Consider the following 20406-nt stretch of genomic DNA (forward strand, 5'->3'; position numbering starts at 1 on the left):
ATATCTTCTTGATATACATATGTTTTTTACAAATTTTTTAAGTATGTTTTAAATCAAAAACTGTGGCACTCTTAGACTGTTTAAACTTTATTAAATTTATCTTTACAACTACAAAAGTAGTTAAACCTAAAATTAAACTTGAAATACTTTAACTCAAACTAATACTAGTCCACTTAAAAACTTGAAAAAAAAAATATTTTAATTTTGTTTTCACAGACTTAAAAACATAAATCTAATAGAAAGTTAATTAAAGTTTTTTTTTGACAAATTAAAAAGTGTAATAAAGTTAAACTAAGAGCCTGGCATGGAGCCTTATTGATATATTTTATAATATTTATAGCATAGAAACAACACAATTAAATTTTATTTCAAAAAAGTTGTAAGCGTATAATACTTATTCGAAAAGAGCCAATTTTAATTAAATGGTCAAAACAATATTTTAACGAAATTAAACAAACAATTTATTAAATTAATATGAGATTTTTTGTACCAAATAGTTTGATTTAAAAATCAATTGAAACTAACTCAACTCACGAAAACTTCAAAGTAAAAGATTTAAATATGTGAGGCAAAATAACAAGTTCTAAAAATATCCTTCAAAGGGCTGCAAACGCGTTTTCAATGTAAAGGTTCTGATATTTGTGAATAAATTTTTCTAAATAGTGCATGTGACTTAATAAAAAATACTTTTATTGGGAAATGAACTTCCTTTAAATTAAAAATATTAAAACTGGTTTAGTAAAATATTGTTTTTGATTTTCAATTAAGTAATTTAATCTTATTTATTATAAAATGTTATTTTTGTGTCATGATAAGTTTGAAACTTAATTTCCTGGTTTTTTTTTTAATTATTGTCTCAGTATAATTCTTACTTCTGACAATTGCTTTAATTAAAGTTAAAAAGTATAAATTCAAACAACTTAACTTTTTAATAAGTACTTCTTTAAAGAAATCATAAAATCAATGAGTAAAACATTAGCTGTTTTAACCAATATATATATTCTTCTAGTTAAGTTCAATCTCTTAAAATTAGAGAAGTCTTAAGCTACTATAGATGAGTGCAATTAAATAAAAAATAACAGTTTACCTATAAAAATTTATTTGGTCAGAAAAACTTGTTTTTATTGCAATTGTGGTTATTTCAATTAACTTTAACTGCTTATCTTTTTATTTCAAACACATAACAAATTGTTATCACTTTATCACATCTGTTTTGATAAACAATTCACATGAAAATTTAGCGACCCCTGTGTTAAAAGTTGTTTTGTAACCAAAGGTGTGATGACAAAACATTGATTTATAGTTTTTTGGCTTTATAACCTGAAAAATAAGTTAACATACAGTAAAAAATAACATTCCTATAACTTTATTTCAAACATAAAACTTAATTTTTAATTAATTATTTGTAAAAAAGCTTAAACTACTCATAATAAACAAACAAAACCTTAAAAAATTAAGTTATTTAAATGTCCATTCAAATTGCAATAACTTTATTTGACACATAAAATTCATTCTTTAATTAATTATTTGTAAATAAGCTTAAGCTACTCATACAAACCAAACAAAACTTTTAAAAGTTAAAGTTTTTAAAAGTTGCTTACAATTCTTTTAAAATTATTATTTTATAGCTTTCAGGTCTAATCTTTCAACACGTGTTTTTTAATTCTTGTCAACTTTAACATATGTTATAACAATACTTTCGAGGAAGATTTTCAATAAAACAATCAATAACCTACTTACATTTGTGTTTGACTTATATAGTCAAAAAGTAGACTATTAATAAACTACAACTTTTTGTCAGTTTTGAAGTAGAAAAACAATTTTTTTTGTGTATAAATTGTTTTACTTTGCTATACTATACTTTTTTAAAATGTTTACTTATTTTTCAAAAACAAAAACTATAAAGTAGTTTAAATGAAAAAGTTTCAGAACTTGTTAAAAAAACATAAACTTATTTCCGAAAAAAAACAGAATGCCTTTTTAACATTAAAAATAAAAAATCCAAAAATAGTTTTTATAACTTTGTGTTTAACTAATTTGAAGTTAAAACAATGTCAAACTTTCATAAATTTCAACTTATGTGAATGAATTTACACACACGAATTGAAAGTAGGAATTTTCAAAACCGCTAAAACATACACTTTACATATTTTCTAAAAATAAAAGTAAGTTCCACTTATTCATAAATCCCTGTGGAAAACTGAAACGGTACTTTGTTACATGGGAATAAAAAATGTACAAAAATTATAATTAGACATAAATTGATTTAACTAAAACATAACAAACATAATAAATCACCAACATAAAATAACTGATTTCTTTTACAAGATTTACAAAAACTTCATAAGATCAAACAAGTAAAAAATAAGCATTTATATTTAAATGAAACGAAATCAAAAAAATAATAATATTTACAACTGATTATTTACAACATTAAACCGATTTGAATTGATTGAAACTTCAACTATATAACAAATGATAAAAACTTTTCATCAATAACTTCCTGTGAAAACAAAACATTAAGTCAATTTTCAAACACAAGTTTTGATTTAGACATAACAAAAATAAACAAAATGAACAATTTCAAAAACAAATAAATATGATTATTTTTCACAACATTTCCTTTAAACTTACTCCAATGTTGTGTTATTTTCAGCAAAATTTTGAGAAAAATTTATACTGTCTCTCCAAAACAACTAGAAAGTTAGTCTGGTTAGAATAAAAATTTAAAGCATACAGTTATAGTTATGTAAATTACATATAGCAAAATAAAAACTAGTACTTGTTCGAGTTGAAATTAACTTTGATATTTAATTATTTGAACATACAAAACGTAGTAAGCTAGAAAATAAGAATAATTCTAGATAGTAGATGGTAACAGTTTATTGAAAAAATGTTGTATGATTGACTATTGAGATTAATAAAAGTTTGGTAAAAGTTTTGAAAAAACTTAACTGCGTTGTTATCAACAAATAAATCTATGATACTACTTTCCAACTATTCAAACTGTTAGATGTTGTTTTATTAAAAACTGAATAAATTCTAAATAACGTTCAATGCACTAAATAAACAATATTTATTCATATCAACTCACCTTGAACCAAATTAACAGAAACTTTTCAATTTATCTAAAATACAACAAAAGTGTTATGTGAAGTTTAAAACAGTTGTACTAGACAACAGAAGTAATTCTCAAAACTTCCAGACACTTTTGAACGACAATAAAACTCACTAATTCCTATATATACTACGGACAATACACAATTCAATATTTATTGGGCATATAATCTTATATTTATTGACAGCCATTAATAGCAAGCCACTTACAAAGTTGAAAAGTTTATAATCCGAATATTAATGGCCGCAATTGGATAATAATATTATTGAATTACCGAGGTTAGATGCTAAGTATAATTCTATTAGTATTGGCTATATAAACATTGTTGTTTGTTTATAAAATATAAAAAAGACTTATTGGCATTAGACTTAGATTAGTTAGCTTTTATAAAAGTTTATATAACGGTTAGTGGATTATTCTTTTAAGTTTATTTAAGTTAATTTATATTTTAGAAGGAAGCTAAACTGTACCTGGCATTATATAAATAAAAATAAAAACTAAACAATTAAAAATTCAATACGAAATATAAAATATTTCTAAACTATTTTCTACTAAAAACTGAAAGGTAAAAGGCCAAATTATTAAATTACAATGTCTATTTTTTAACTATATGGTGGTACATAAATATTCTGAACTGTTTAGTTGACACCTTTTATTAAATTATAAAGTTCACCAACACACAAAGGTTATCATTATCTTTACTTATTTTCTGTATACAAAATTGTCTATTTTGAAGATATATTATAAAATTTACATGAAAATATGAGCTTTTTCACCACCTATGCCATATGAACACTTTTCACAATTTACAAAGGTTAGAAGCTAACTGAAGTGAGATAAAAACAGTTTTTAACTTTTTCCGTGGATGTTTTCTAGTGAAAATATTAAAACTTTTTTATTAAGTTACTGATTGTAGAATATATTTAAATCAGATAAGTAAATTACGCATTACATTTTTATGTTGCATAAAACTACATACCATTGAAACTTGAATTAATAAATGATGTTTTCGTTGAATAGAGACGTGTTTATTAATAGATACAAAAAAATTCAATATCTATTATTAACAACATTTATTGGCTTATTTACACACTAGTCAGATATTACTGGATTATTGGTTGTTACCAAATTTAATTGGAATATTTGTTATTTAATGACTTTCGATGATGTATATCATATGTTTTTAGTTCGTTAGTATTATTTTTCAACGTCTAACTGTGTTTTATTCTGTTTCAACAATATGTATTCAAAATTAGACGTTTTGAAGTTTTTTTTTAAATTACAAAAATATATTACCTATCAAGCAAATATTTAACAATAGGTAAAAATTTTTTACCGAAAACAAAAGTTAATTCTCAATTTAATTAGGTTTAAAGTATGAATCATGTTGCAATATTTTTTTTTAATATGGCTAAATAGACTATTTCTTTTCTTTAAGTAAACATGTTTGTAATAATGCCCAATTTCAAAATTACTTTTTACAGTATTAACTATAATTATACTCGTTTGTTTGAATATTTTAGAACTTTACAGTTTTAAAATAAAACAGAAATTTTATAAGTATTTTTTTGTAAACTTGTCAGACATTATAAAACACCCACAAAAGATTTTAAAAGGATATTTAAAGATTTTTAAGGAGGAAGTTCACAACAGACATTGTTTCATTTTTGTTTATTCAACACCACAGTTACTTGTAAGTGAATACACTCACTGAAAGAGAAAATTATTTTGTAATCATTGAACAAAACTGTGCAATATTTTGTTATTTTTGTATTGTATTATGTAATTGGGGTATTTAAAGAAGTTTTTGTTTGTTTAATTTGGTGTAACCATGTTAAAACTCCAAACAGTTACTCTTACTTTTTATGCAACCAAAAATGACTAAAGAAGTCTATAGAAGAGCTTTTATTTTAAGTGCTAATTTAAGTTTTATTATTTATGGTCAAGTTGTTTTAGTTGTTGTGCAACTCTTAAGAAGTAATACTTTGTGATGTTTATAAATCAAAGGAGCTAAGTTTAAAAACAACATATTAAAAAATAATAATAATTTGTAAAATCTTAAGATAACAAAGAACTAAAACTATAAATGATTTAACGGTGTAATTTCAAAAAAGGTATATATGTAAGCTAATGTGTTTCATTATTAAAATGTAAGTTTTTAACACACAACACGGTTAATCATTAACTAAATATTTGTTGTTTAGTGTTTATTTTTTGTACAAATATCTTTACAAGTAGGCAAACGTTAAGTTTTTGTTAACTTGAAAGTTTAGTTCTACCAAAATTCAAATGTTTTTTTTAAACTTCAAAGCCAGTCTTAAATAGTTCAATTAACAACGAATGTTCGAAAATAACAGATATTCAATGTAAATAACAGTAAAATCCCACATTTTTTAAACTTTAACATATACATATATATTTTTATAACTTAAAACTAAAATTAAAGTTTTAAAAATATAAAAAATGTTTTTTTCCTTGATATAAAAACCCAGTGTTCGTAAGTTTGATGCAAAGTAAAACAGACTAAAAACAAGTACACATTTAAATACTAACTACTGAGTTATTGATCTTTTTTTCGTTTCTCCGTACTTTTATTTATTCGTTATATATTGTACTTCTATGACAAGTTTAGCTTAGCTAAAAATTAGATAAACAGATATTTATAATATACTAAAAAAAAGAATACATGTAACAAATCGCACAAACCTGATTGCAGTTGACGAGCAAGTCCTTGAACTTCCTCTTCAGCTCCTCCTTCTGCTTCCTCCCCTCCAGCTGCTTCTTGTGCTGCAGGTAGCACCTCTCGGCCTCGCTCGTGTTGAGCAGCAGGAAGGGAATCCTCCTGTCTTCAATCAGGTGCATGTGCGAGTGCTCGTACCACTCCAAGGTGGCCGGTTTCTTCAGTATTATGAACCATCTGTAAATTGTATATTTGTATTCTGATCTAGTATTATTTGAATGAAACTCATGTAATTTACACCAACTAATGGTGCGTTTTAATTACTCTTTCATTACATAATGAACATGCATATGAAACTATGTATGCATAGTTCATAACAAACGCATTTGAGTAAAAGCAACCACTTCAATATCAAACACAGCTTGTTTTTTAGTAAATTAATGTAAAGTCTTCTCAGTAAAAATAAAGCCATTAAATAATGAACCATCTGTTTAAACATTCATGTTTTAAGCAGTTTAACAAATAGGTATACTATCAAAACCCACCAGCGTTCAAAATCAACCTGATTTTTTTTTTCATTTTCTTTATTTACTAAATTATTATATATATATATTTTTTTTTTTCACTACCACTGTTACCCCTAACCCTAACCCTCGTTCGGTAAGCGGTTCTCGAATTTATCTGGGTGGATTTTGAACGTGTCCAACAGATAAAACATGTTTATGTGATAAAAATTGATACAATGTTCACGTGTAGTGCAAGATTTTGTTGCAGGTGTAGGGATAAAACTCAATCTTATCTAACATTTGTGTGATTTCTATCCAAAGCAAAATTAAATTATTTTGTTTTCTGGTTATGTACAAGTTATATGCAACATAATACAATCTTGTGCACAACCAACAAATTTCTAGAAAAACATGGTATCAGTCAAGTAAAAACATTATAAAGTGCGTATGTAGTATAGTATCATAAACATAAGGTAAGCATTGTTAAAGTTATTTTATCTTTTTTATATGCACACCAAAACAAGATGCATCTTTTTATAAAACCCAACTAACTTATCAAAAATTTCACTCCTCCTAACAACATGTAGCGTTTCAGTCAGTTAATAAAATAAAATTAAATTTTATACAACAAAGATAATTTGAACTAACTTATGAAACATCTGAGTACATGAAAAGTTTCATTAAAACAACTAACCACAAACAACATGCATAAAATGTTTATAACATAAAAACCCAACTAACTTATCAAACATCTCGGATCTCCTAACAACATGCAGCGTTTCAGTCCACCCGTCCCTCAGATCTTCAACGTCTGGCAGGCAGGACTGCAACGCCAAGTTTAAATATTGTAAATACTTGGACTGCATGTGGAGCCGGTGCATCTCTCGCAGCTGGTTCACGTGCTTTCTGAAGATGTTCGATGCCGCGTTCTTGCCTGTGAGATGATGTATATGTCTAATTGATATATATATATGTGTTTTAATAAACTATTTTTGTTGTTTTCTGCTGATTAACACTATACAAAAGTATTGTTAAGTTGGATTTGGATTTAAATAAAAATTTATTTTTTCAAAGTAATTCTAAATTTAGTTGGTTCACGTGCTTTCTGAAGATGTTCGAAGCCGCGTTCTTGCCTGTTGGAAATAATATGTATACATAATAAACTTTCACACTTACAAATACAACTGTAATTAGAACTTTATAATTAAAACTTGTAGCAGTCAAGACTGGAGTAGGACAATGTAATTTTTATTAGTATCGTGCTTACGGAAAATGTTAGATGCAGCGTTCTTGCCTATTAAAAAGTTTTACATTTTAATCTATATATAAACGAATATTTTTTCTTGCCTGTTGGAACCGTATATATTTGAATGCACTTAATGTTTTCTAGTTGCTTTTGGCCAAATAACAATTTATACACGTCCAACTATAAAAGTCTAGTTACAGCAATTATTATAATTAAATATAATTAAAAATGTATCTAGCTGCAGTCTATAAACTGGTACTATTTTGAGTTTTAATTGCGTTCTTACCCGGAGTTTTAATTTTTTTTGTTGTACAGATTTCAAATGTCCTGCAAAGTAGGATTATTAACTAAAAAAATCTGATAAAACAAACTCTAACACTTAAATAGTTTATAAAAGTATTTAAACAAGTACTATTAAGTAAATAAGCTATTGAAAAACATTGATTTATGCTTGAGGTTGGTGATACCAAGATTTATTAGACATTCAATCTTCATGTGCTGTTTCAAAAATAAAAATAAATTTCAAGTGTAATTGATTGTTATTTATATTTAGTTTGGCGATTGAGAAAATATAATCATAATATAAATAGCTACAAAATAAATCGACTCTTCGAAAAACCTCATTTAAGTTTAATTTTAAACAAAATTAAAACAAACTCTATTATAGTTTAATACAACGAATACAGATTATCAAAGTACTATTTTTTGTTAATTTTTTTAAAGAAAAAAACTAAGCCACATTTACTGAGTAAATTAGAAAGTACTAAACTACCAACATTTTTTTATTTCATGTGTTTTTAATACTATCATATCTGTATTACAGCCAAGATAGAGTTATGACTAGAAATATTTTATTTATTGAACTGTATATTCTGATTATAGAGAATACTATAACAATAAAGAATAACTGATACGAAAATAATTAAGTCATAATAAAATATGACTATAGTTTTATCATACTTATTACAGCACATTAAAAAAAGCAGTTAGATAAACTATTTGTATTATTATATACAATAACCTCTCGTTTCTTTACGCACTCGTGACGTTACGCACTCTCGTTTAGTTACGCATTTTAGAACTCTTAAAATTCAAAAAATAAAAAGTTTAATTTCTTTTAGTATTGCTCAAACTAGGTTTATGGTATATTTTTAGTTTAAAATATGTTTTTTTGATGCTAACTCACCTCTCTATATCTTTAGACTTTGTTAACATTTAGTTTTACCTTAGTATATCAGAAACTTTGTTAACAATAAGAGGTTAAATTTAAGTTTATCCTTATGTGGGCAAAAGTCAAATTAAAAAAAATTGTAGTAACATGAACAATTTTTACTAAATTTTTTTCTTATATCTAATATATTTTTGTTAAAAAGAAGAAATCCATTACAGCACCAAATGCATATTTTTGTAAAAGACTATATAAACAGATTTTAATACAGACATCACACCATTTCTTGATTGTAAACAAATGCTCATTTATAAATTGAATTTGCTTAGTACATTAGAATATAAATGTTAAGTATCAAATAAGTCACATATGAATAAAGATTAAGATAAAATATACTTGTTATTAAAATTATTAAAATTTTTCTACAAGTATTGTTATTTTATATAAATTTAAATCTTTTTTTTGATAGATATATAGTTTTATCTTTTGTTTTCATTTCTATAAATAAAGTAAACGAATTGTTAAAAGTGGTAAAGTCCCCAGTCTGCCTTTAACTAGAAGCAATATCAAAAAACAGCCATTATAGTAAGTATAATTGGTACCTCTCGTATCTTTACGCACTTTTTCTGTGGACACAATGTGCGTAAATAAGCGAGAGGTTACTGTACATGAATATTTATAATGCTCAAACATATTTTATTGTAAGTTATTCTTAGTTTAACTATATTAAAAAACATGTTCCACTGTTTTGTTTTGTTTTGATTTGAATAAAAAATTGTTTTGAATATTACTAACAATTAATAATATAAATTAGAAATATAGCAAAATTCACTAATGATAACTAAATAATTTTGATGTTTAATGTTTGGTCAGGACAACAAATCAAAATGATAACTAGATAGAACTATTATTATTGTAACATAAATGAAGAAAAACAAAAGTTGTACTAGGAGTTAAACGACTTTTAAACATGGATTATTATTTATTTTTATTCTGGCAATTTGAGCTATAATCAAACTTAAAAATGAACTATGAGCTAAGTATTGATTTGAGAAAGTGAAGTTATAAAATAAATAAGATCTGTTAAGTAATTAGCAAAATATAAATAAGTCATTTAATGCTTTTAGTGCTAATTTGAACAGCTTTGGCTTTATTTTCGGCTTTTTAAAGTTTTAATTGACATTTATATGTATGTAAAAGACTTTAGAACACTTTATCGATTTTCTTACTAGATGTAAACAAAAAATCAATAATAGAGCTACATAAAACTGTTAGACTCTGTATATATGAACCTAATTAAATGTGACAACGCAATAGACGTTCGTAATTGCTTAATAAACTTATATAAGCTAACTATAATTAAGCTTCATTAAATGATACTTATAAGTAATTTAAATATGTGTTCGGGTAATTTGAGATCAATAGTTTGGATAACATCTGTTTTCATATACGTGTATTGTAATATATAGTATAAAAATACCCAAGGTATAATTAATTACTGTTTATTTTAAACTTTTTCAATACTCAAATTTTACTTTTAACCCTTAATAGATTTAATATACTGCTTTAGGGATCAAATACTTTAAGTATTGAAACTTTTGAAAAAAAAAAACATACACCAAGATCTACTTATTCATAAAATAGTATTAATTAAACTACTTCTATTAAAGTTATTAATAAAATAATAAACAATATAAAAGTTTAAACAAAAAAATAACTTCTTTAATTTAACTCTAATTAGATAATAAGACTTAAATATGAGTTTAACATAATAACTCTGATATATAATTAAGCTCTATTATCACTAATTCAGATAATAAGATAATTCAATTAAAAAGGTGTGTTGAATTGAACTAAACTACTATATTTGACAGATTTAATTGTAAGTTAAAACAACAACAAATTACCAGTCAATTAGTTAACTGTCTGCAACACTGTCGTTGAGTTACTAATTTGATGCTTAAATAACTTATGTTAAAAAAACAGTAATGTTAACAAAAATTGTAATTAAACAACAAAAAATTAATGTCAATTAGTAAAGTATTTTGACAAATAATAATTATGTATTAATTTTTTGAAAACAACAGGTTTCCAAAATTACTTTATTTACACAAATAAATGAACTTTAAATCAGAAATCGTTTTTTTTCTACCTAATGATTTGATTTACTGTATTGCACACTTAAAACATTTACCTTTTAAACAGGCGAATCTTATATAAGCTTCTTTAATCTCAATATTGTTTGAATAGTTTAAGTTAACTTATAATAATTACCTTCCAAATACACAAATCTGATATATGCTTCTTTAATCTTAATATTGTTTCTACTACTAATAATACCAAGTATTACCAACTTTAAAAATAAACGACTGTTATATAAGCCTCTTTATTCTCCATATTCTTTCTACTTTTCAATTTTATTTTTATAAACATCACCAACCTTCCAAATACACGAATCTGATGTAAGCTTCTTTATTCTCAATATTCTTCCTTGAAGTTCTCCAACTTTCCTTGTAGCTCCCCACATGCTTACCCATCAAATCTTGCAACTCGTTCTTCGCTTCAGTCAGTATTTTCTTTCGTTCGTCAGCAGCCGACGTGAACTGCATTATCTGTAGGATATCGAATTATTTATCATTATTATTATTATTATTATTATTATTATTATCACTAATATTATTATTGCAATTTGTTTTAAATCAAACAAAGCAAAGTTCTCGACTTTAAAAAATTAGCTTTAAGGAGATTTATATATTTTTTTATTTTTACAGTATATTATCAACAAAACAATGTTTCCTACTATTATTATCACTGTTATTATCATCATTATTGTTATTATTTAAAATACAAGTAACCTAACTATCATTCCACACATTATCTACTTGCATTATCTGTGTGAGGAAATTGATATTATCAAATTTTTTTTATAATTTTGTTTTAATATTATTTTCAAATATTTGACAACAAGAAAACACTGGGTTTAGAACACTTTAATAATAACAATTGAAGTTATTAAATTTCAACTTCTTACAAATCTGAGTTATTGTGAATTAATTCTTCTTTCTTTTTTTTTATGTTTTAAAAAGAAAATATTTTTATAAAAAAGTTAAGTTGTCCTTTTTTCAAAATTTTTAAAAATTTGACAACACAAGACATTGGGTGCAAGAAATTTAATTCTTTATATTTCATTTTCTGAAGATTATGAGTTAGTTAGTGTTATGTGTTTATAAAACACAATCTACTATTTGATGTTTTAACGTTTTATTACAACTGTAATCTTTATCATCTATTATTGTTGTTAAAATTATAAAACACATTTTTTGCTTCTTTAAATTTCAAAACATGTTTCATATATGACCCCTTAAGAAATTTCATAGAAATTTGAATTTGGGAAATTCGAATTATCATATAACCCACATTATGTGTTATGCAATTGAGCTACTTGTATAAATGGTGAGAATAAATTAGAATATGTACAAGGTGTAAGTTCACAAAATTGTATGGACTACATTATTACGTACATAAATGAACTTAGCAGGTGAATGTAAATATGCTTAAATAAGAAATATGCCAGTTAAATAATAATCGGCTAGTATATTAGTGAAGGTCTGAATAATGGATTAAATTAAGACAAAAAATATCCATGTAAGTAAGTTTTATAGATTTAGTAGCAATATACTAATGTTTTTATTTAACTTTTTTTAAATATTTCCAACTATTTTAGAGCAATTTTAGATTTGTGAACAAAAATTTGTATAAATTAAATTAAGTTATCCTGTTAGATAAATCCCATAAAAATATGTAATGTTTAGAGTTTGTACCTTTTAGGTTATATTTTATCGTTATTATCTTAATAATATTACATTATTAGCAAGTAAATCATGTTTAAATTAACATTTTTATTTTCTTATCTGATAAAATAAGGAAGTAGATATTGTGTGAAAACATTACATTGCAAACCTATTTAGCTTTGCTAGATGTATAATCTATAAAACCTTGTTTATACTCATGTACTTAAACTTAATAAAAAACAGGCTTTAAACCTTGTTTATACTGAGTTGTTTACAACTTGACAAATCTTTAAACTATAATTTTAAAATAAAATAAACAAACTTTATATTTATATTTTTTATGAAAATCAAAAAACTAACTTTAGACTTTTGCCTTGTTTTGTCGATCATCTGGGCGAGATAGAAGAAGCACTGAGTCACGTTGATGTTCTCTGATGCCGAAGTTTCAATGCAGGGTATCCCCCCGTGTTTCTTGCTTCCTGAACATTAAAAGTGGGGTTAACAAAGTTCATTTTTAAGGAGTTAATAAAGGTCGTTTTGAAAGTTAAGTATGGTGGTTGTAAGGGTAAATAAAGGTTTAAAGAGAATAGTGAGTATATTTAAAACATACTGTTCTAAATACCAAGTTCTAAATATTAACTAATTAACAAAGCATCTAGAATAAAAATAAACATTGTTAGTTATGTTACACAATTTATTAGTTTTTATTTGCTATAACAATTTCAAACATTTAAACTAATGATAGTTACTATTATGGTCATCATTAAAAATAGTTCAATAAATTTTTTAACATGCTTAATAGAACTAAAACTAATGATAAAGTTTTACCTTTTTCATTTAAACTTTGACATTAAATATTTTATACGTAATAGTGAATTGAGACTTCTTAATTTCTTTTGAATCGTGTAAAACATTAATTTTGAAATCAATTTAATTCATACTTAGTGTGTACAAAGTGAACATTTTTTTGGTTTTGAAGCAAGATTAGTATTCTAACTGCGTATTAGCTGAAAGATATATGTCATATTTAAAAGCTTATGACTAACTTTCATCTTTATATTTAACTTATTTTCATAATACTGTTGAAAATAAGTAAAACTATTTAATAACCCGTGTGATCACTTAATTGAACATAGTATATAAGTAATTAATTCAACTACTTAAAAACTAGTTAAAATAAGCAATTAGACACTTTTTTTCTAAATTGTATAGATCTACTTGGAATATAAATTAAAACAATTTAAGTTAAATAGATAAGTTTAAAATAAATAAAACAATATTTATATAAAAAAAAGAGTAATAGTTATAACAATAGCTTACAGTTTCACTAAAAGTAAAAAATCAACATTTTTATACAAATTACTCATATCAAATATAAACATAATACATCTATAGAGATAAATCAACTTAAAAAAATCTTATCTAATAACTATAATATATATTTTTTATAGTTACAACTGTTAAAAAAACATTCTTTTTTTTATTACTAAATAACCAGAACTAGCAGCTAATTTAAGAACTTGTTCTACAGTAATTATATATATAATATTGAATATTATTAATATACTGTTTTCTAATATAAACAAACCAGAACTGGCGACCAATTTAAGAACTTGTTCTACAGTTATTATATATATTATTGAATATTATTAATATACTGTTTTCTAAAATAAACTAACCACTGCTAGCAGCCAGTTTAAGAGCTTGTTCCACGGTCTTCTGATTAGATTCGTCGCATTTCGTCAGCGCCATTATGATTGGCTTCTTTGTTTTCACCAGGTTTGACAGGCATGTTGTTAGAAAGTTTATCTGAAAATTTTAATTGCTTTAATCTATATATATATTATGTGAGTTATTTGATAGATTGCTAAATTACTAATGTGCATACTTTATCAAATATCTAAAATAAAACTAAATTTAAAATTTTCAATATTTTAAGTATTAAAGTCAATAATAATTTCAGTTATTAAAATAACTTTAAAACGAGCTTCTTATAATTAGGTTGTAAACTTATTCTAAACATAATCCAAATACACTGATAGACAAAGAAGTTAATAAATTTAGTTGTTTTTATTATTCAAGTTTTCAAGAATAAAATCAGAAATATACACATTTACATTTAAGTTAACTCTAAAACGTTATTAGAAAATTGTTTTTGATAGCACGACATGTTGATAGTTTATTCAAATTTGTTTCTAAAAATGAACTTCAACGAAGTTAAGATTTAAAACGTTTTTAAGCTAGTTTGTTTTTTGATGATGGTATAGTATAAATAATTGATTCTACAAAAAATACAAAACACAAAAAAATAAATAAAAACTTTTCAAAACTAAAAAAATTACAATCAAGTCTTCTACATATTAAAATGATGCTAAAATTTTAAAAATATCTAAAGATATCACCAGAATCTAGGTAATAAAGGACATATTAAAATTAGTAAACAAGACTAACTTGAGTTTTAAACTTTTGTTTATAGTCATTTAGCAACTAAACAAATAAATAAAAAAAAATCGTCTAATATTAACAATAAATGTTTTTTTAAAAAACATATTTTTGACATAAAAAATCAATTATATATGTGTGGCAGGTAAACAACAAACAACAAGCCAATACATCAAAAAATACATTGTGAAAACACCAAAAGTGCTTCTAATTTGGTTCAGATTTATATATAGAAGCATTTTTTGCTACTAATATTCTCATAAGATATTTGATAAAAAATTAAAAAAACCAACATTTTTTAACTTTCTGTATCTTGATGTATACTTTTTTAAAGTACTTCACACAAATGTAAATAAAGGCATGTATTTATATATAAGGCTAAAAACAACAAACAAACACATCAATACTCTTTGTGAAAACAGCAAAAGTGCTTGCAATTAACTTCAAACTCGTATATGGGCACTCGAAATTCTTATAAGTTCTTGCGGGCGACCAAGTGTGAAAATATACAAACAACTTGATTGCATGTATAATTGGCATTTTACACACAAACAGTAAATAAAAATATATCAAGAAAATCAGTTGTGTTTGCTATAAACCCATGGTTCAGTGGGTATTAAAACAATAATGAAATAAAATTGTTTAAAGTGAAGTTTAATATCAAGTGTACTTCTTGGTTTTTAGTAATCTCAAATGTTATTAACTATTTTGTTTAACTTTTGTATATTGCTAATTACTCACAATAAACGTAATAATGTTCATTAATACCTGAATTATACAATACTATGTAAAACTAAACTTATCATAGAAAGTTGTTTCTTTCACTCACTTGAAGTTTATAAAAGTTAAAATAAGTATTAGTTTTAATAAAAAGCTAAAAACATTAAATTTGTAATAAACAAAATATATACTTTATTGTTTAAATCACCAATAAAAAACAGTGTTTATTTTGTAATACACTGTATATTTCAGCTTATTTAATAAATTATATGTTGTTTACTACACACATTTATACATGGTTGAGTAACTGTCACAACAACAATTTTGTGCTAAATCATGAAATACTACTTGAGCCACACCATATTTAGCAATTTTGTATTTTTCGCAAATTTGTAAAAAAATCATAACAGATTAAGTTATACTAGAAAATAAAATTAGTTATAAATTATAAAATTAGTAGAAAAATTAGTTTATTAAAAAACTAAGTAGTAGAAAATTAAGAAGTAATAAAATTTTCTAGTAAAAAGTTAGTTATTTTTTATAACACATGAGTAACAAACTTGTATTATAAAAAAGGACACTAAAACTAAATATCAAACAACAATTTCAAAATTAAGTCACAAAGTTAGAAACAAATATTTTAGCTAATTAGTAGTTCCCATTGACACATAACTATAACAATTATTCCATTGTATAAAAAACAATACTGAATTGTAGTAATTAATGCATAAACTAACACAATTGTCCTTTAAAATATTAAAGTAGTAATGAATACATTCATAAATTTAAGAATTTCTAAGATGAAGCTTATTAATCTGGGTTAAAAATTCCAAATGCCACACATAACTTTTTAAACAATACTACTATATTTCAAATAACAATGGTTTTCTAAAAAGGTTATATGTTAAAGTTTATTGTCAAAGATGGTTTTATGTTACTAATATAAAAGTTAAAACAAGAAACAGTTTTATACAAATCTTTTAAATCGCTATAAAGTAAATTAGAGACTTTGAAAATTTTAAAGTTTTAGTCCAGTCAATATTCATAAAATATGATTTGTTAAACTATCTGTTAATAATCTGTTCTTTTTTTTGTACTTTGGATAAACCTATAATTAGACTTTTAATACAGCTTATTGCTAATCATTCTACTTGAACATTATTTATTATTCTATACTGATGATCTCATTAAGTTAAACTCTGTTTATGAAATAAATTTTAAATAATAAAAAATCAACTATAAAAATAACTTTTAATAAATCTACAATTAAATTAAATAAATCAAGTATGAAAAATATAAATAAACAAATAAAAGCATTCTTACCTGGTCTTCAATTTGTCTTGCGTTAGTGATAGATACATCAAAGCAAACTATAAAGCCATCAATGTGGAGTTTACCTGTATATAGTAATATGGGTTTTATGTTTTCATATAATATGGCATTTGTTTCAACAGTATGATAATATCGTATACGCTGTAATAAAATAATGTTGAGCTTATACCTGTGTATAGTAACATTTATATATTATAATATGATACTATTATATATGTTATACATAATATATAATGGTGTATATAATATGATAGTATTTGTAAATCCAAAATATAATAGTATAGAGTTCATACCTGTTTATAAAAATAATATAGCATTTATACTGATAACAATTAACAATATTTGTATATGCAATACATAATATTCAATAGCTGTGTAATATTAAAACATTTGTATGTGCCAACCCTAATATAATAATGAAAATCAATAATAATAATTACCTTCAGGCATAACTTTCATCTCAAAATCAGTTTCTAATCCGAGTTGATCAGTGCAAATGTACATGAGTTTCTCTGCTGATGAGACCTGTGAAATGATGTTATTTTTAAAAATATTTTTAAGTAGGTCTGATTGTATCAACTTTTAAACAAAGTTTATATTCAAAAGGAAATAGCAATTTAAATTATCACTTTAGTTTGGTAGCACCTTATGAAATAGGTCTGATTACATCGACTTTAAAACTAAATTAATATTCAAAAGGAAATAACACAATTCAAATTCTCACTTTAGTTTGGTAGCACCTTTTAAAATAGGTCTGATTACATTAACTTTATAACTAAATTAATAACCAAAAGGACAGATTACGATTAAAACAATTAAAGTTCTCACTTTAGTTTGGTAGCATCTTTTGAAGTAGGTCTGATTTGAGGAGCTTCTGTGAGACCTGTAACTCTGGTCATCAATAAATTCAGTTTGTTCAATCACATGGAACTTCAAATTTTCTGTTTCATCCGTTAACTATAAAAACATTAACATTCAAATAGATCATTACAGTAAATTCAGATTTTACATATCTAAAAACTAATTCAAGTTTATAAGAAAAAAAATTTGTTGTATATCAATTTTTTGTTAAATAAATTAAAACAAGAAAACTTGAATAAGCAAGTTATGGATTATCTTATAATTAGTATTATAAAATATGCTTAAAAAATAAGCCTGCAGGAATAAAAAACTGTTTATAAAGTTTGAAAAAAAAAATAAGCACTAAAATAGTTTGAGATCAATTATTAAATAAATCAGATACTCATAAATTTGTTGTACTTGCTTAAAGATTATGATAAAAGCTATGTTGCACATATAAAAGCTAAAAAATACAGTTTTTAGTTAATAGATAACTTAAAACAAAAGTAATGTTATAAAATAAGCACAAAAACTTATCCCTACAGTAATCAACAATTGTTTTAAATTTTAAAAAAGTATTCAACTAAACACAAAATTATTTTGAATTCAATACTATCCATTAAAAAATAAACACTTTACTTCCAGTGTAGTAAGTGGTTGTTAAAATTTTCACCTTTAATTTTTTTTAAACTTTAAAAAAAGCAAATAAATAACAGCTGAATTAATTTAATTTTAGTATAATTCACAAACTGAAATTTGAAACAAAAATATTATTGAAGTTTTCATATATTTTATTACAATAATTGTTGTTAATAATAGTTAGTATAAATTGACTTTGTAGATCACAATAAAAGTTCTTGACTAAATGATAATTTGTTGTTATTTAAAATTAATTTATCAATATAAAAAGGGGGAATTAAAAGTGTAAAAGTAATAAGTAAACGTTGCAGAGTTAACATTTCTATAGTTTGAACCCAATTATATGAAAATAATTTTTAATTTACAACCCCTATACACTAATACATGTTCTTATTTTTAAGAACTTACCTTTTTATCTAAATCACCTCAGTGTCAGTAGTGGCTATAACATACAACCAAATAAATATAAATAAACCCCTTTTATAGATAGACAAAAGAACTCAACTTATAGTATAGTGCTACTCAACTATTGACTTAAAGATGTTACTTCACAATATATTTATCTATTTCATCAACTTCATTCTAACTCAAGGAATTTCGAATAATAAAATACATATACCAAATATTTTAGTTTTAACAACTATCTTACCTTCTTGTCAACATCTCCCCAGTACAGAAAGTGGTCGTTGTTGACAATCCTGCCACTGAAATCTGACTGTGACAACACGGAGGTGTGGTCAGGAAAGTAGCTGTCCGCTTCTTCTCTGACAAAACGGTTGCACAAGCACGACTTTCCCACACCACTTGTACCTTTCTCCTGTGTTTGAGAAAGTTGTTATAAAAACACTTTTGTAATAGAAATCTATTGTATATAAATTAATTTTTAAAAGCATGATTTTGATATCTTTATAAAAAATTTCTTAAGAACTACATTATAAGGTAATACATTATAAAACAAAAATATTGTTGATTATACTTTAAAATATTCATATTGATTATACACTACATTTTTTTACAATTAAAATTTATAAAAACCTGGTCATTTCCAGATAGTCCGACAACTGCCACATTTACAACCAATTTTCTTTTATCTTTTGCCATCTTACATAATATTATAAATCTGAAAAAACAGTTTTTGTTTTGCCATACCATACATTAGAAATGATACAAAAGTAAACTACTAAAAAAGTTTATTTTAAGTTATTTGTTTTAAAAAATTTTTCATTTTAAGTATTTCATACATTTATTTAAAAAGTATACTAACTACTAAGGGTGTAGAGGGGTCGACACTTTTTTAATAATTTTATCTTACTTTATAGAGTTTTACCTAAGCTAGAAGATGCTTTTTACTGACTTTAAAAATTCAAAATACTTTTTGAGATATAGAAGGTCAAAACCGGAGGGAACAATAGGTTCCTTATGGGAGAAAGCTAAAACAGCAAAAGAGACTAATTCACTTAAAATCTAACTTCTCCTACATTTTTGAGCAAAATATTTCAAACTTTTGGGAAAAGTTCCTTGCAATATTTAAAAAAACCTTTGAGAAATTTTTTTTTTATAAAAAAAGTTTTTTTTGTGGTTTTTTTGTTATAATTTTTTTATTTTAAAACTTTTTTAAATTTTGTTCCAACAGAATTTTCTAAATATTGCAAGGAATATCCTTAAAATTTGAGGTAGTTATCTCAAAAAATAAGTAGGAGAAGATATACTTTTGCTGATTTCTAGTTATTTTCCATTTGAGTTTGCCTCTCTCATAAGGAACTTATAGTAGTCTCTAACTTTGACCAGCTGTATCTCAAAAATGATTTGGAGTTTTTAAAATATGTAAAAAGCAACTTATACCTTTATTAAAACTCAATAAAATAAGACTAAATTGTTAAAAAGGTGATTTACTCCCCCCTATCCCTATGTCCTTAAACAGCTT

General features: G+C 24.3%; 1 protein-coding gene across 1 annotated transcript in view; it reads right to left on the reverse strand.

Annotated features, from left to right (window-relative positions):
• LOC145833775 (rho GTPase-activating protein 5-like) overlaps positions 1-19598 on the reverse strand; it is a 58296-nt gene extending 38698 nt beyond the window's left edge. The window contains exons 1-10 of the mRNA XM_082940953.1: positions 19518-19598; positions 19132-19299; positions 17832-17960; positions 17444-17528; positions 16995-17068; positions 14189-14318; positions 12870-12988; positions 11159-11330; positions 7046-7238; positions 5825-6035 (exon numbers count right to left, since the gene is read on the reverse strand). Of these exons, the coding sequence (XP_082797079.1) occupies positions 5825-6035; positions 7046-7238; positions 11159-11330; positions 12870-12988; positions 14189-14318; positions 16995-17068; positions 17444-17528; positions 17832-17960; positions 19132-19299; positions 19518-19583 (1347 nt within the window). The 5' untranslated portion in view covers positions 19584-19598. The remainder of the gene's footprint in view (positions 1-5824; positions 6036-7045; positions 7239-11158; positions 11331-12869; positions 12989-14188; positions 14319-16994; positions 17069-17443; positions 17529-17831; positions 17961-19131; positions 19300-19517) is intronic.
• Positions 19599-20406: the final 808 nt, after the last annotated feature.

The sequence above is a fragment of the Thalia democratica genome, chromosome 4 (assembly GCF_965202585.1).
Source record: "Thalia democratica chromosome 4, ktThaDemo2.hap1.1, whole genome shotgun sequence".
Taxonomy (NCBI): Eukaryota; Metazoa; Chordata; class Thaliacea; order Salpida; family Salpidae; genus Thalia; species Thalia democratica.